The sequence below is a fragment of the Coffea arabica genome, chromosome 1e (assembly GCF_036785885.1).
Source record: "Coffea arabica cultivar ET-39 chromosome 1e, Coffea Arabica ET-39 HiFi, whole genome shotgun sequence".
Taxonomy (NCBI): Eukaryota; Viridiplantae; Streptophyta; class Magnoliopsida; order Gentianales; family Rubiaceae; genus Coffea; species Coffea arabica.
Genome location: NC_092311.1, coordinates 55,090,689 through 55,105,714, shown reverse-complemented (window position 1 = coordinate 55,105,714; position 15,026 = coordinate 55,090,689). Strand labels below are relative to the sequence as shown.

At 36.8% G+C, this 15,026-nt stretch overlaps 2 protein-coding genes and 1 long non-coding RNA gene across 6 annotated transcripts; 2 read left to right on the top strand and 1 right to left on the bottom strand.

Annotated features, from left to right (window-relative positions):
• Positions 1 to 4,302: 4,302 nt before the first annotated feature.
• LOC140014659 (uncharacterized) lies at positions 4,303 to 6,821 on the bottom strand. Of its 2 annotated transcripts, XR_011821357.1 has the most exons (3): positions 6,323 to 6,821; positions 5,933 to 6,158; positions 4,303 to 5,752 (listed from the first exon to the last, which is right to left on the bottom strand). It is a non-coding gene; the product is annotated as an uncharacterized lncRNA (long non-coding RNA). The 2 variants fall into 2 exon arrangements; XR_011821356.1 differs by having other exon boundaries at positions 5,933 to 6,821.
• Positions 6,822 to 6,904: 83 nt separating this feature from the next.
• LOC113718606 (small COPII coat GTPase SAR1A) lies at positions 6,905 to 10,359 on the top strand. Of its 3 annotated transcripts, none has more exons than XM_072065735.1 (4): positions 6,905 to 7,276; positions 7,403 to 7,534; positions 9,406 to 9,615; positions 10,148 to 10,359. In XM_072065735.1, exons 1-4 carry the CDS (start codon positions 7,148 to 7,150, stop codon positions 10,175 to 10,177), a joined length of 501 nt encoding a protein of 166 aa, XP_071921836.1. In that variant the 5' UTR covers positions 6,905 to 7,147; the 3' UTR covers positions 10,178 to 10,359. The 3 variants fall into 3 exon arrangements, with proteins under 3 accessions (XP_071921836.1, XP_071921838.1, XP_027099303.2); XM_072065737.1 differs by lacking the exon at positions 10,148 to 10,359 and adding an exon at positions 10,034 to 10,061; XM_027243502.2 differs by lacking the exon at positions 10,148 to 10,359 and having other exon boundaries at positions 9,406 to 10,061.
• Positions 10,360 to 11,781: 1,422 nt separating this feature from the next.
• LOC113718597 (uncharacterized) lies at positions 11,782 to 13,421 on the top strand. Its single transcript, XM_027243494.2, has one exon. The coding sequence runs from the start codon at positions 12,531 to 12,533 to the stop codon at positions 13,215 to 13,217; it is 687 nt and encodes a 228-aa protein (XP_027099295.1). The 5' UTR covers positions 11,782 to 12,530; the 3' UTR covers positions 13,218 to 13,421.
• Positions 13,422 to 15,026: the final 1,605 nt, after the last annotated feature.

The window sequence follows — 15,026 nt, the reverse complement described above, 5'->3', positions numbered from 1 at the left end:
TACCCCTCCTCCCCGGTCTCACTCTCTTCTTTGTTGTTGCAATCATTCATCTTGTACGAGTACCATACGGCTTAACCGACCGTCTACAAAAGAATTTGCCGCTCTGTGGAGCATAAGGTCGAGAATTTAAATCTTATTTCTCGTCTCAATTGACTTCTTCAAATTCTACGAGTGTTGTTGAGTCTCCGTCGATTCTTCAATAATGATCCAGTTAAGCCCGTCTAAAATAATTTATTTAGAATAATAGGAATGAAGTAAATGTTGTGCCTTCCTCAAAATCAAACACCAATTTAAGAGTTAAAATTTGAAGCAAAACAAAAAAAAAAATTTAGAACTTGCAATTTAGTTTTACACTTTTAAAATATACTTACATTTGTATCTTCAGAATAAAAGAATCAGGCTTATTTATTTGTGATATAAATTTGGATTGAATGCTGTTAACTTTTCTTTTGAGAATGTTTATAGTTGATTCGGTATTCATTCTCCAAATAAAAAATGTAAAAGTTGAAGCAAAAGGGCAAAAAAAAACCTGCAATTTAGTTTAATATTTTTAGAATATAGCCTTGTTTGGATTGTAGCTTTTTAAAGAAAAATTTTTATATTTTCTGTGAACATATTTTGTAATCACCTTTTTATCTCGCATATATTAAATCGTTATAATACATTTTTCTACAAAAACTCTAAAAAAAAAATTATTCTTTTTTCCTTGGGTAAGGCTTAGAGTACTAATGCTATCCTACCCCCTAGAGTTATTGCCTCAAAAAGGGTAACTCTTGGGCAAGGCTTAGAGTGGTAATGCTATAAAATAAAACGGTATTTTTGTCCAAAATTTCTTAATATATTGAGTTGAATTACTTATGGGGGTAAAGTGATTAAAAGATAACATTACGAGGTAAACTGATAGTAGTAATATAGTTTAAAGGAGTAAAGTGATAATAACCCTTTAATTAATTACAAGACTTAAGAGTTAAGTAGCAGCTTTGCTGTCTCTTTGTTTTTGTTTTTTTTCCTTCTAATAATCAGTTTAATTTTCCTTTTCTCTTTTTCGGTGGAACTGATTAGTCTAGAAGGAGCAGCAGACTACTGCTAGTACTAGTGATGTCGTCTCTTTTAATCATTTTTTATCTTTTCCTGGAATTGATTAAAATCTAAGAAGAGTTGCTTTTTTTTTTTGTTTGGATAATGACGTGGTGCTGTGCTGACAAATTGTGCTTATCCTATTCTTAATTCTTATCCTCCGTTCTTACCTCACACGTCTCTCTCACTGCATCTCTCTTTATCTAATTTGGTCATTTGGCCTCAAGAACCAACCCCTCGTCTCGTCCGTCGTAACTGGACTTGATTGGTCCCTGAACCTGATCAGATATAAATCTATTATACTTTCGGTTTTTTTGTCATTACTTATAGTTAATCAACGCCCCCAAAATCTCTCGCTAATGGAGCCAATCCTTTTTTTTTTTTTTTTTTTTTTTTTTTGTTTCCAAGATAGTCATGGTGCCAATTCTCGAGCACCAAAATTTTCTATGAACGAACAAAAATGAGGCCTTGGTGGAGCAATCTTTTTTTTTTTGGGTCTGTTATCACAATCTACACCTACTAATAATATTATTAAAATCACTATCAAATCATACATGTGCATTAAATATTTATATAAATCTTAAAAAGTCACATTAAATGATAATTTTTTATGAACGTCAAGATTTAAACCATTGATCTCCACTTCATAAGACGTATGGTGACCAAGAAGGTTATTTCTTGGTGGAGCAGTAGTTTGCCCCAAAATTTGAAATTTCTGTTGAAGCAAAATGTGAGGTTTCCTAATTTTCATTCTTCCCCAGCACCATGCAAATCATTAAAGTCTATTAACTGAGTTAGCATCCCGAGTACAAGAGCAAAGTATTACTGCACAGTAATACCCTTTTCCCATAATTTTCCAAGTCTGACAGAAACGATAAAAGACACTCTGTCAATACCTTTTTTTTTTTGGGCTTTGTTGAACCGTCTATCAATTTATTGTTAAGAGTGAGAAAAGGGAGAAGGCTTTGTTGGCAGTTAGTAGCAGTACGTAGAAATCATCCTTAATTAAGAGACCGATACCAAGAAAATGGACTTTCGTTGAATGAATAATTGAGGAGGTGGCGTGTGGGACTCGGGAATTTTGGCAACTCTTCTTCTTCATCTAAACCAAGCAGCCGGCGCCGCCCGGTTACAGGGTAGCTTGTCATCAACTGTCATTATATGCTACTGGCACCTTCGTCAATCTTCATCAATCTTTTTCCTTTCCTCAAATTCTGCTTTCTTCTTTGCTTACAAGCATGAGAATGTGCGTATAGTGTAGCATCTCCCTTTTCCCTAACAAATTTGTTGTGCTCCTGCAGTGCACTGCAAGAGTGAGGGTCTAACTTAGCCCGTGCTGTAGTAGTTGCTATTTATTCTTTGCCTCGGATTTGCGAGATAAAGAGTAAGAAAGTTGGCTCTATTTCTTTTTTTTTTTTCTCCCTTTTTTGTCCGACACTATAGATTTTATTATACATCTATTTCTGCTCTATATTAGAGGGAGGGGAATTTAAAGGAGTCAAATTGAGAACTTGGGAAACTAAATCACCACCAATCTAAATGAATTCCTATGTACCCACTGACGAAATTATTCAAAATATCCTGAATTTATAATATAGGTCGAGGGATTAAAACTTTATTGTTGATCAACTACTCTAGAAGTGGTTGGTTGGTTGGCTCTGTTTTGATTGATGTGCTTTTGAAATATTTGGTTTTAGTTTAAAAGAGTGATGTAATTGTTGGATCTCTATAATTAACAATGGAGATAAGTAAAATTTTTAAAACTTCGGGAAAAGACAGTAAAATTGTTGGAAACCTCAAGGGAAGTTTCTTAAATCATTTCAATTCTGAGGCTTTGTTTTGTTCGCAGGAAAGTTACATAGGAAAGTGAAGAAAAAGAAAAAGATTAGGGTAGTAAAATTGTTAGAAACGTCAGAGGAGGTTTTTTGAAATTATCCCCTTAGAATTCCACTCTCATCCCATACCATACAATAGAATTTGATTCATTTTGCAACTTTGGAAATGGAATGGATCTGTCCAACAATAGTCATATTTAAGTATAATTGTAAGAAAGCCCCCATTGAATCATTGATAGGACAGGCCTTACAAGCCATGACGCCCATAACATAACATTAGGGCAAAGTGTAAAAATTTCCTCTATCGTCATTTTTCACGTGTGAAAGTGTGATGAAGTACTCACTTCCACAGGTCTCTAGGTTTAGCACTGTATCTGGAAACGAAATACTACTAATAAGGAGGAGGAAGACTGAAGAATCATCATGTTCACAAAAAGGAAGAAAGACGGAGGTGGGCATGGTTTTATCGATTTTGCTTCATGTAGCAAGTAACACACCCTTGAGCCATTGCATACTTTTTATCCAATTTTTAAAGGGATGGAAGGTTTCTGACAATTGCAGAGAGTTACTCTCAAGTTTATTAAATTATACTTACCTCCCTTACTTTTATTGTTTATATAATAATATAGGCCCAAAAGGCTATAACTTTTCTCAAAAATCCTAAACTACCCTTTTTGTACAAAAATTAAACAAAAAATATTTTGCCAATTGCTTTCTTCTATATTTCAACCAAACCTACTATACTAACAAACTAATCTAACAAATAGTCTAATTTCGAATTCTAAACCCAAGCAATTTCATCATCATAGTCATAAAATTGCTTATCCCAAAGCATACATTTGATTATGAGGATTCGTTCTATTCTTCAGAAATAGTCTTACCACATGGTTCCATAGAATGGTCAAACTCACAATCAATTGCCTTTATGTTTCATAATTTTCAACATAGGATGCCATGATTTGGTTCCATATAAGTGGCTTAACTCCGACTATACGAGTCACGTTATGGCCCTGAAGAAAATCCTTAATGGAGATTTAAGCATGGATGAAATTAATCAAATTTAAGAGAAGGAAAGCATCATTATGACTATAAAAATTTTCAAGAAATTTATTTTGCCAAAAACTAAAATTCTATTTACAACTAATCACACCTTAAACTTCATACCTAATACTCACACTTTCTCAAAACAAAATAATATAACCTACTGTCAAATCTTCAAACATGTTAATATCTTAAATACAGAGAAGAAACTCTATTTTCACAGTGAAACCACAACCAACAATTATAAAGTATAACAAGAAATATAAATGTACTTGTTAACATATTAAAATGTTTTTTGGATGGATGATAGATAAATTGACAAATTTATCAATTTCAGTCCCTCTTCCTCTTTTGACCAATGATTGCATTATTTGTTCCATTATTGTTGTGTGCCTCTTCATCTCCTTTTAGTTTGAACATGAAATCAAATTTTACTTCAATAATCAAATCTAATATCTCAACTAAACTTGGACTTGGTAATTCCAAAGAGAAGAAAGAAGAAATTAGAATATATAGTAGAGTTTGAGAGATTACTTGTGATGTGATTGACTGAAATTATAAGTAATGGTTGGTGGTAATTTGAGAGCGAATTATAAGAGGAAAGGTTGATAGATGAGAACGGAATGATAGTAAGCGAGAGAAAATCGTTGTTGGTTGTAACTTGTAAATAAGATAACTGAATAAGTCATGTTTCTTTTTATATTTTTTTTTAAATCTTGTTTCATTATACTGTGAGTTATTTATTAAGTTCAGGTCATTATAGTTATTTTATTGTGATAAGGGAGGTTAGTGTAGTTTGTAAAACTTGAGGGGATTCGAGTGAAATTGTCATAAACCTCAGGGGAGATTTGTGAAATTGTCCCATTTTTAAAAGGTAAAGCGCATTAGGCAATCGTTGGGGGAAGGTTATGTGTGTAGCAGTAGCACATGCGGTCAGAAAAGCCCAAAACAATCTTTTCATTTAATGGACTGGGCTAAGCAGACCAAGATGAATAGCAAGAGTGTCCAAATAACAGACACAGACCCGCTTCGATGGTGTAAAAAAGTAGAGTCCCCCTGTTACCTTAAGCAAGCACGTACCGGCTAAAACTCATCAAAAGATTGATCATTTTCTGAGAGTTGCCGGAGAAGAAGCTTGAGCTTTTGCAATACTAATGGAAGAAAGTAATGGGATGAGAAGAAGATAATAGTAGTGGTGGCGGTGGACGAAGGTGAGGAGAGCATGTAGGCTCTTTCATGGTGTCCTTCGCAACCTCCTCACTACTCATCCACCTACAAAGAGTAACCTTAGTTCTCCTCCCTACGTTAAACTAAACCTCCTCCGCCTGTTTACTTCTCCTTGGATGCCGTCGGTAATCCTATCCCCTTTCTTTTCTCATCTTCTCCGTCGACGTTTTCAGTTAATTCCTAGAAACTAGTACTAGTATTTTTATACTAATACAGAAGGTTTTTCAGACCGACCATAAAAAGTATGCAGTCAGAACCGGAAAAGCATCAAGTTTCTTGAGATAATTTCTGTACAGGAGGAGGAAAGGCAGACCAATGTCACTTTATAAAGTTTTAAACCACATTCATTAGCTTCTTCTGCTAGTATTTCAAAATTCTAACTGGTAGTGACTTAATTATTGATTGGAGTAGCAGCTAGATGAGGAAGGGATAAAGAGAGAACGAAAGGTCCAGAAATCGAATGAAACAGACCCAATATCTAATCAGAAGCCAAACCACATGGCCCCTCGCTTATTTGCTAGTACCATCCATCAAAGTAGGTTGTCATTGCGCCAAGACAAGGGGAATGTAAACTGAGGGTGAAATAAAAGTCTAAAGATTAGAATACTAAAGTAGTGAATTTTTTCCAGTAACATATATATTATTCTGTGACAATTTGCTCTTCTAAGATGCAAAACTTTCTAATGGTCCAGAAAATGTATCTCACATGCAAGTCAAAATCAAGGGAAAAGCCTTCAAGCATTAGTACCTACCTGATCGTTTCGTTTGTAGTTTTGTGCACCATGGATGAGAAACTAGCACCACAACCACCGAAGTTGCACATGCAAAAGGAATCTCTTCATCTACAGTCCAGAATAGGTCCCCCTTTACCTAAGCTTTATGCTGAGGGCGATTCCGATTATTTTTGTATAGTGTCAGAACCAGATAGTCTCCCAACTCCCAAGTCCCAAGTCCCAAGGGCGATTGCAATTATATTTCCTGTTACATATATTATTATATTTCTTACTAAGTAAACAAAAGGATTACATATAAAACAACAAATTTAATTGGTGAATATCTTCTAACACAGTTGCTAATCTTATATCATGAGTTTTGCGAGAAAGAAGAATGTAGTTGAGTGTTTGCTTGTTTTGGATTTAGACCTCAGCCATTTCCCAATTTAGTACTCTGCAGCCTTGCGCAGCAGTAACTTGATAGCCACTGCTTGGTCAATGAGTGGATCTCCTGTACTTCTCTCCTTTCACGGCCTGCTGGTTGTCCGCAGCAATTACGCACCAATTCCCATTTCTGGGTTATCCTTTAGCTTGTGTATTGCAAACCTCAACATCTTGCTGCCTCCTGTTGTTGTTGGTAAGGGATCGTTGTTTCTTCTGTGCTCATCCTAGCTGCCTTTGTTGCGGCTTCCTTGTATTCTAGCTCATCCTAGTGCAAGTACGTAATAGGGCCGAGGGACGGTTGGGTTGGGGTAGAAATTATTACGATAATAGAAATGGGAGCGCACGTGAACCAGGGAACGGTCCTTTTTCGCATTTCAATACTACCGTAGTAGGATTATTAAAACCCCAAAAAGTTTTTTAAAAAAATTGCGTCGTAGTAGCAGTACGCACTCATAACAGGAAGACTGGTTTTGACACCAAAAAAAAAAAAAAAAAAAAAAAAAAAGGAAGACTGGGGGAGTATTTATTTATTTATTTATTACTGCTACTGCTAGTAAGTGGTAGGCTGCCTCCCTCCGAGTCCCTCCCTGCCTCAAAGCCCATCTCATTTCTCTTGTTCTCTCCAGGGGAGTCGGTACAGTCGGTAAAGAGTAAAAGGGGCAGAGAGAGAGAGAGAGAGAGTAAAAATACTAGTAGTGCTAGAGGAGAGGAGCAGTTAAACAGATCTCTCCCTCCTTTCTCTTCTAATTTAGAAAGAAGAAGAAGAGAAAACAAACAAACCAAAAAAAAAAAGAAAAAAAAGAAGGGAAGATGTTTCTGCTGGATTGGTTCTACGGCGTGTTGGCGTCGCTGGGTTTGTGGCAGAAGGAAGCCAAGATCTTGTTTCTAGGCCTCGATAACGCCGGCAAAACCACTCTTCTTCACATGCTCAAAGACGAGGTCCCCCCCCCCTCCTCCCTCTCATTTCCTCTTTCCCTCTTTTTCCATCCCTTCTCATTTCCTCCTGATTGATTTCTCTCTCTCTCTCTCCCACCTCTCCCCCACCCCACTTTTTCTTCATTTCAGAGGCTTGTGCAGCATCAACCGACGCAGTATCCTACGTCGGAGGAGCTCAGTATTGGCAAAATCAAGTTTAAAGCCTTTGATTTGGGAGGCCATCAGATCGCTCGCCGTGTCTGGAAGGATTACTATGCTAAGGTTAGCAACCCACCTCGTAGGTTTTTTTTTTTTTTTTACGGATCCCACCTTCCTGTTTCCTGTCAATCTGATGATTCTTTTATTACGCCCCTTTCTTATTGTACTTTCTCTCCACCCGCTCAGGATGGATCCATGGATGCTTTCCACTTTTATTCCGCAATTATAATTGTTGTTACTCTTTTTTTTTCACTTGGTATCTGAACCTTGCCCTCGTCATCAAATTTGCTACGACGCAATGAACGCATGTTGCTTTCAGCAACCAACATTCTTGCCTGATTTGCGCTCTGGAACTGTATCGCAATTGTCTTATAGTAGTAGCAGTATTTAAGAAAATGGAGCTCCTGAACAAATCAATTAATATCCTCCGTATATCATGTGGAATTGATATAACATTCATACATACGACTCTTATCTGCCTCTTTCTTCTTCCTTCTTCGTTTCTACATTGCTTTGTCAATCATGGCGTCAAATTAGATCTGGAATGTGGCCCTGGTCCAATTCATTGAGATCCCTAATTTCGTCCCTTACTCCATTGATTTGGAAATCCTACACTTGTTCTTGTCCATCAATTTTGTAAGTTGTACCATTCATCTGTCAATTTCTTCTTCTTGCCTTTCCCATTACAACAAAAGCACCTCTCTCATGAAATACTTTGTGTTCCTCTTACTTGAGTAATGTGCGGGAAGGGGAGGATTGTTTCATATTAACAGCGATCTGAAGGTAAGCAGACGACCATTTGCTTTGACATTTCTTCCAAGTTTATGAAGCACAAATCTTGAGGGCCATATGATTATTTCTCATGAAGTCTTACTTCCATCTTCTATATTGGTGCTCTATCACTAGTAATGAGAACCTAGATGCTGCTTTGTTCATCAGGTTAAAAAACCCCATTTTGTTAGTCTTTAGGTGTACTCGCCAAGAAGCTAGAACCAGTGATGAGATAACAATAGAGATGGCTCATGCTCAGCTATTTTTACTCAATCTTAAGATATTCTTCAAGGCAGACTTTCTGGTTTAGCTAATGCCTGATTCTAATGTTATTGTATTTTCTGAAGTTGATTGTGTAATTTTATTGTATTTTCTCGTTTACCTATGAAGTTGCCTTGAGGTTAGAATGGCTGGAAATACCTTGTTCTAATGTTTTTTTTGGGAGGTATTAATGGAAGTAATTGTCTTCTTAGGGGCCATAAGTTTGGTTCATCGATAGCTTTTCTTTTGAAGTTCCCATGATTGAGAGTTGTGTCCTTGGGTACTTCTTGTTCATGCAACATACTCTATTGTCCTATGAAGGAGTGTCTCACCTGACTGAACTGGAGAAGGAAAATGATGAAAGTGCAGAATATTTTTTGTATTTTTTGGTGGAGAAAATTCTATAGTTTCTTTTCTTGGGCAATCATTTGCCTTGTTTGGACTTAAAGGCAGAGGCACAAAAAGATGAATCTGAGCCTTTATATATTCTTGTAGGACTCTCATGTTTATTTTTATAAAAAAATATGGGAAATTGGATGTCTTTGAGAGCAGAATGTAGGAATGCGTATCTTGTTTGGATATAATGCTATTTTCAATCTTGCTATGTACTTTTCTTATTCATTTTTTTAATATCAATTTCTTATTTTCTTTACAATTTTAGTCTCACTTAATATCATTATTTAAAGATTGTTTTGTGTAGAATGAAGGTCCCTTGCTGTGTTTATATGCACATAACCCAGAAATTGGTAATCCTTAAGTTTGACTACATGCAGGGCTCTCTTTTCTTTTCTTTTCCCTTTTTTTTTTTTTTTGAGATTTTACTGGTTCTTTTTCTGTTTTTATTTTACAGCAACGTCCATGTGGTTTTCCATTTTGCCTTATAAAGACTTCTTGATGCACAGGTTGATGCAGTGGTATACTTGGTGGATGCTTATGACAAAGAACGCTTTGCTGAATCAAAGAAGGAATTAGATGCACTCCTGTCTGATGAAGCCCTTGCTAATGTCCCTTTCCTCATTCTGGGTAACAAGATTGACATACCATATGCTGCCTCAGAGGATGAGTTGCGTTACCACCTTGGGCTAACTGGTGTCACCACTGGCAAAGGGAAGGTAAATCTTGGAGAGTCTAACGTCCGTCCTTTAGAGGTGTTTATGTGCAGTATCGTGCGTAAGATGGGATATGGTGATGGCTTCAAATGGGTCTCTCAATATATAAAGTAGGCTAATCGTCAGCAATATGATAGCTACAGTCTTACTCTCCTTGCTGAGGGGAAGCAGACTCAATTTTATCTGTTCACTGTCCCAATTTATTACGTCTCTAGTTGGCTTAGATTTGTATGGTTTGTACTTTCAGTTTGCGTCAATTGGAGAATTACGCAATTCTTGATGCCGTGTAAAATTTACTTGTAGCCAGGACTGCCCAGCGTCTAGATTTGTCACTAAAACATTTTTCCCCAGCTGCCAATCTGCTCTTTTATTGTGGTTGAGATAAAACTGAGGCATATCCTCTACAATTCTCTGCTTGTAGGAAATAATACCATGCTGAGTTGTGGACACCTTCTAAATCCCAGCTTGTTTTGTGTTCTTGCTGATCGTAGCACTTCAAGAAACAACATTGCCAACAATGATTTTGTAATCGCAGGGTGCCATCCATCTCTTAGGATTAGTCTGATGGAAAGAAGGGGGGGTGGTGGTGTGGCTGCACATTGAATTTGATGGGAATAATGTTCGGAACAGGATGAGCAGTAGTTCAAGGCAATGTGCGGTTAATGAGCAGCAGTATCAAGCTTGTGTGTACCATTTGCGACTTATCTAAATTCAAGGCATGCCCAGTTTTGGCCTTGGTTTTGGTTTCGATCGGTACCCTCTTTTCGTGTCTCTGGATCACGATCGGGCTCAATGGAATTCGGTTTCGCCGCAGCCAGCTCATTACTGGTGGTAACATAAGCTGTCAGTCCAAACAGGTAGCAGCAAGAAGGATCATGAGTTTATAGCACTACCTTGTAGCATGTTGGATCCCATGCCAGTAGTTGCCAGCGACATCGAGTCAACCGTCTAATCACCTTTTTACTATAGTAATTATCTTAAATAAGATCTTATTCAAACTCTCAAGATCAAAGGCAACTAAGAAGTACTGTAAATAACTTTAGTAAAAGCTGAGAGAACAACAAAAGTAAAGAATAATGAAACATTAATATTGCAACGCAATTGTATTAGTAATTTATTGCATAATCACCCTAACACTTTTTAAAAATATTAAGTTTTGTAAAATTTAACAGAACGTATGAGAAATACGACATTCGAAGTAGATAAATTGACATTGGAGCATAAGAAAAGGAACCAAAATATAATACTCATCTAATGTCTGATACAATAATTCAAGAAAAAACTCCACGAGTTCATATAGTATTTTGACTCCCCATTTATTTTTGTTTATTTTTGGACTTACGTTCAACAATTAATAGAACTTGAAGAATGTTTTTTTGCAGATATTCGTCGAACATTTTGGATACCGCAAAGGAGGCTAAAATTAAGATTAAAAAGAAAATTGTGGGGAGGGGTTGAAGTCGAATCCGCTTGCAAAATCGAGTCAACCATGAAGTTCATTTTTCTCGGACTTTAAACTTCAAAGGAATCACTGCAGAAAACAACTTGAACCAGCTAATTGCAGCCTAGAAAATAAAGGAATGAAGCACTGGATCAATAACACTGGATTAAATGCAGGCTATCAAACTGGTCTTGAGCAAGGTTAAGGAACAAGGATGGGGAATGATCAAGGCCCACACTTCTTGCACTCAAGTTCTAAACCTGATAAGGAAACAAGTCTCAAATGACATCGGCATAGCTGCACATCTAGAGGATAATATTTAGGAAATGCTGATTTGATAATCCTTCACGTGAACTTGAGAGACCAAGTATAAGATTGAGTAAACTTGCAATGTCTTAACATGCTTTTGTATGGTTCAAATTGAGCCCTTGCTCGTATTATGTAATTTTACCCTATTACTCTCTATCGTTTCTGGAAAAAAAAAAAAAAAAATCAAGTAACCGTCTTGCAGCTCTGCAATAACAATAGTCTGGACCATAATTAAGAAAGTTGATTCTCAATTTTAGGCAGAGATGAACCTCAACTCAAATAGTCTATGCAAATTTGTTACTCCGTGAACTTCTTGTTGCAATAAACCCCACGAAAACAGTAACGAACGACAAGAAATAGACAGCGCCCAATGGGCAACGGGCAATGGCAGGCATTAAAGTAACAGGAGCAATTGCGGTTCAACTGCCCCTTCCCTCCCTTTGACTCTCACAATTCCTGGTTTGGTAAGACTCAGCATGCCATACCACTGTGGCTCCGCAAAGGCCAACTTCATCCAAACCATTAACCAACATAATCAACTCAGAAACTCCAATCTCAACCTTAGCCTGCTTGGAATTTATGAAGCCCGCTGCGTTAGATATGAATGAGGATTGAGGAGCAGGTGAATGAGCTTTTAAGTATTGATAGATGCATAGATTAGGGACAACTGACGCATATGTAACTAACCATGCCATGAAAATGAAGAAAAGGGCATTCCCAATCCCATCCACCTGTTATTCGGATCGGCACTTCCAAATACGCATATGTACTTAGGTGTTGCAATCAACCAGAAATGTATCCACATACGCATTTATTGTTAATGCCCAGTCCACCATTCCACCTATCACTAGATGGAGCGGTTTAACAAACACCTTCCTCCCGCAACTGACAACTAACACTTCGAGAGAGTTGACCGACCTCTTTAAAGATGCTGCTCTACCACAAAATTAAATTCTAAGCTTCTACTAGTAATTAAGTACTAGTAGAACTAAGTACTACAACAGAAAGGAAACGCATTTTGCTTTTACTCACAAAGGAACCCCTTTCCTCATTCAAGTCGTCATTAATTCTTCTTTTATTTCCTTCCCAAGAAAAAAGAAACTCCAATTCTTTTGAGGTCTCCCCAGATTCTATCCGACCCCTCCTGATAATTTTTTTTTTTTACTACATGGGGAATGCAATTCCAAACCGGCTTCCAGAAGCCGCCGCAAAAGTTATTCTACCCGATGGCACCATTCAGTACTATGACAAACCTTTGACGGTTGCAGAGCTGATGTTGGAGTATCCTCAACAAGTGGTGATCGAGTACCACCACCAGCAGCAGCAGCACATGATAATGAAGAAGCCTGCTCTGTTGCCAGCTGATAAAAAGCTGGAGATGAATAAGGTTTATCTCATGCTTCCCATGAGGAGAGGCAAACCTGCTGCTGCAATATTGTCATCCCAAGAAGCTCGCCTGCTTCTCCTCAAAGCCAACTCTATTCTGAAATCCAACTCCTTCATATCTTCTACAACTGGGTTTCTTCCGTTGTTTGCCAGGATCTGCGCAGCAGGCTCCGGATCAGAGCTGCATGATCTTCAGTGTTCACCACCGGAGGGGAAAAAGAAGCCAATACTATCATCAGGTATGGATCATCGTCATCATCCTAATAATAATGATAATGCTAATAATAGTTGCGGCAGGCAAACAGAGGAGGTGGCAAACTGCAAACCAGACTACTTCGGTGATGTATTAATGGATGGAAGACCAGTGTTTCTGAGCAGGCAAATGTCAGGAAAAGGAGGATGGAAGCCCAGTTTAGACACCATCACGGAGAAGACCGTCCAGACAAAGCTTCGCCATTGGTTGTTTTAAATATTTCGAAAACTTCGTTCCGCGTCTAGCTTTGTCTAGTTATTATAGTCGCGTTCGCGCATGTATTCAATTGGGAGCGTGTTCTGGGGCTTTGAAAGCGGGTGAGAGTTTTTAAAAGATGATACTAAGTTGCCACATTCCTAGCTAGCTAGTATTGTACTATTTTTTTTCTGATGATGATCATCTATGGAACGTGTTTTTTTTTTTTTTCCAAACGATAGCAAATCTATGGAACGTGTTTGATCTAAGAGATGCTGCCTTATTAAGGTTGTGTTTGGATTGCATTTTCTAGAATTTTTTGTAAAAAAATTACTGTAATAATTTGATGTGTACGAGAAAAAAAAGTAACAGAGAGATGTGATGTGATCACGGAAAACGATTCAACTTCTTTGTTAAACTTTTTGATCGCTTTTGGGTGGAAACAAAGGAAAACGACTCGGTGCGCTGGGGGTTCCGTACGATTCGGCATAGTTGTTGTACTTTTCATATTACTTAATGTATATTTACATTGCATTGTTATATTCCTAGTAAAAGTGGTATATATAAATAAAATATTTGATACATATTTAATATAATATTATAATATATTTGTACACAAAAAAATTGAATATGTACAACAATTGGACGAAACAACATAGAGCACGACCGCACTAAGTCCTTGTCCAGTAAGAAGCTAAACATATGAGAATTTTTTTTTCTCGGATTCCAATTCTATTCCAGGCGACAAAGCCCATCATGATTTTATGGAGTAAAAAATTTCAATAGATTTTCTCATGTCCTGCATTCTATTCCATTTTTTGTCCCTTTTTTTCTTATATTATCATTTTTTCTTCACGAATACTTTTTTTTTTTTTGAATTTTTCTTTATTTTCTTATGTTCCAATACTACTAACAGGGTGAAATATAAAATTCAACAAACTGAAAAAGATAAAACATCACAAAAATGGGAATGTTATGAATTTTCTATTATATGTTGTTTGTCAAGCCTATTGACTTTTGTGTTTTACCCTTTTGACAATTATTGGAATTTAAGAAAATAAAAAAGAATATTTGTGAAGAATAAAAGAAAATATAATGAAAAGTGGAAGGGGGTAATATAAAAAATGTAATACAAGATTTATTGCGGATACAAGAGAATAATTTATTTTGAGACTGCAGAGTTTAACACAATCTAAACTTAAATATGTACAAACATCAAATAATTTTCAAAATTTTGTGTGGACAAAACTTTAAACTTAATGGTATTCGCTCAAAGGTAGAATTTGAGTAATCAGTGAAAATGTTCATCAAAAAGGATAAATCCGACTTATGATACCATTATTATATGATAATTCAAAGGTTAAGCGGTTATTCTTTATGGTTACTACTAGTACATGATAACCCCAAAATAAAAATAAAAACTTTCAAATCTTACCATAAGTACCTTGCCACAAGTACCTTTTGTTTGGGTGTCTACGTATTTTTCGCTGAGCAAATTACCTATGGGCTGCGAAACGGGCCTCAGAAATGTATTAGTAGACCCATGAACCACACGACGAAACCGGCCGTAGAAATGAATTGCTGGAACCATACTTGAAGCATCATTACACACATGAACTCCACAGCAACGACAAACAACAATTCCCATCAACAACAATTCGATCAAGATTTTGTTGTATTTCAGAATGACCCATCGAAACAGCTGTTAGCCACTGAAATTAATTATGTGTTTTATCATAGGAGATAAATGATTGAGTGAGTTTCCACAAACCCACGACTAATTTACTTGCCCATCAGCACAAAGTTTGTGTTATCGCTGCCCTTGAGGCA

What these genes read in the sequence shown, in the direction of transcription:
- LOC113718606 (XM_027243502.2), top strand. Translation starts at nt 7,148, where the DNA reads ATGTTTCTGCTGGATTGGTTCTACGGCGTGTTGGCGTCGCTGGGTTTG. An exon ending in TTCACATGCTCAAAGACGAG is followed by an intron (nt 7,277 to 7,402) that starts GTCCCCCCCCCC and finishes TCTTCATTTCAG; the next exon opens with AGGCTTGTGCAGCATCAACC. An exon ending in GGAAGGATTACTATGCTAAG is followed by an intron (nt 7,535 to 9,405) that starts GTTAGCAACCCA and finishes CTTGATGCACAG; the next exon opens with GTTGATGCAGTGGTATACTT.
- LOC113718597 (XM_027243494.2), top strand. Translation starts at nt 12,531, where the DNA reads ATGGGGAATGCAATTCCAAACCGGCTTCCAGAAGCCGCCGCAAAAGTT.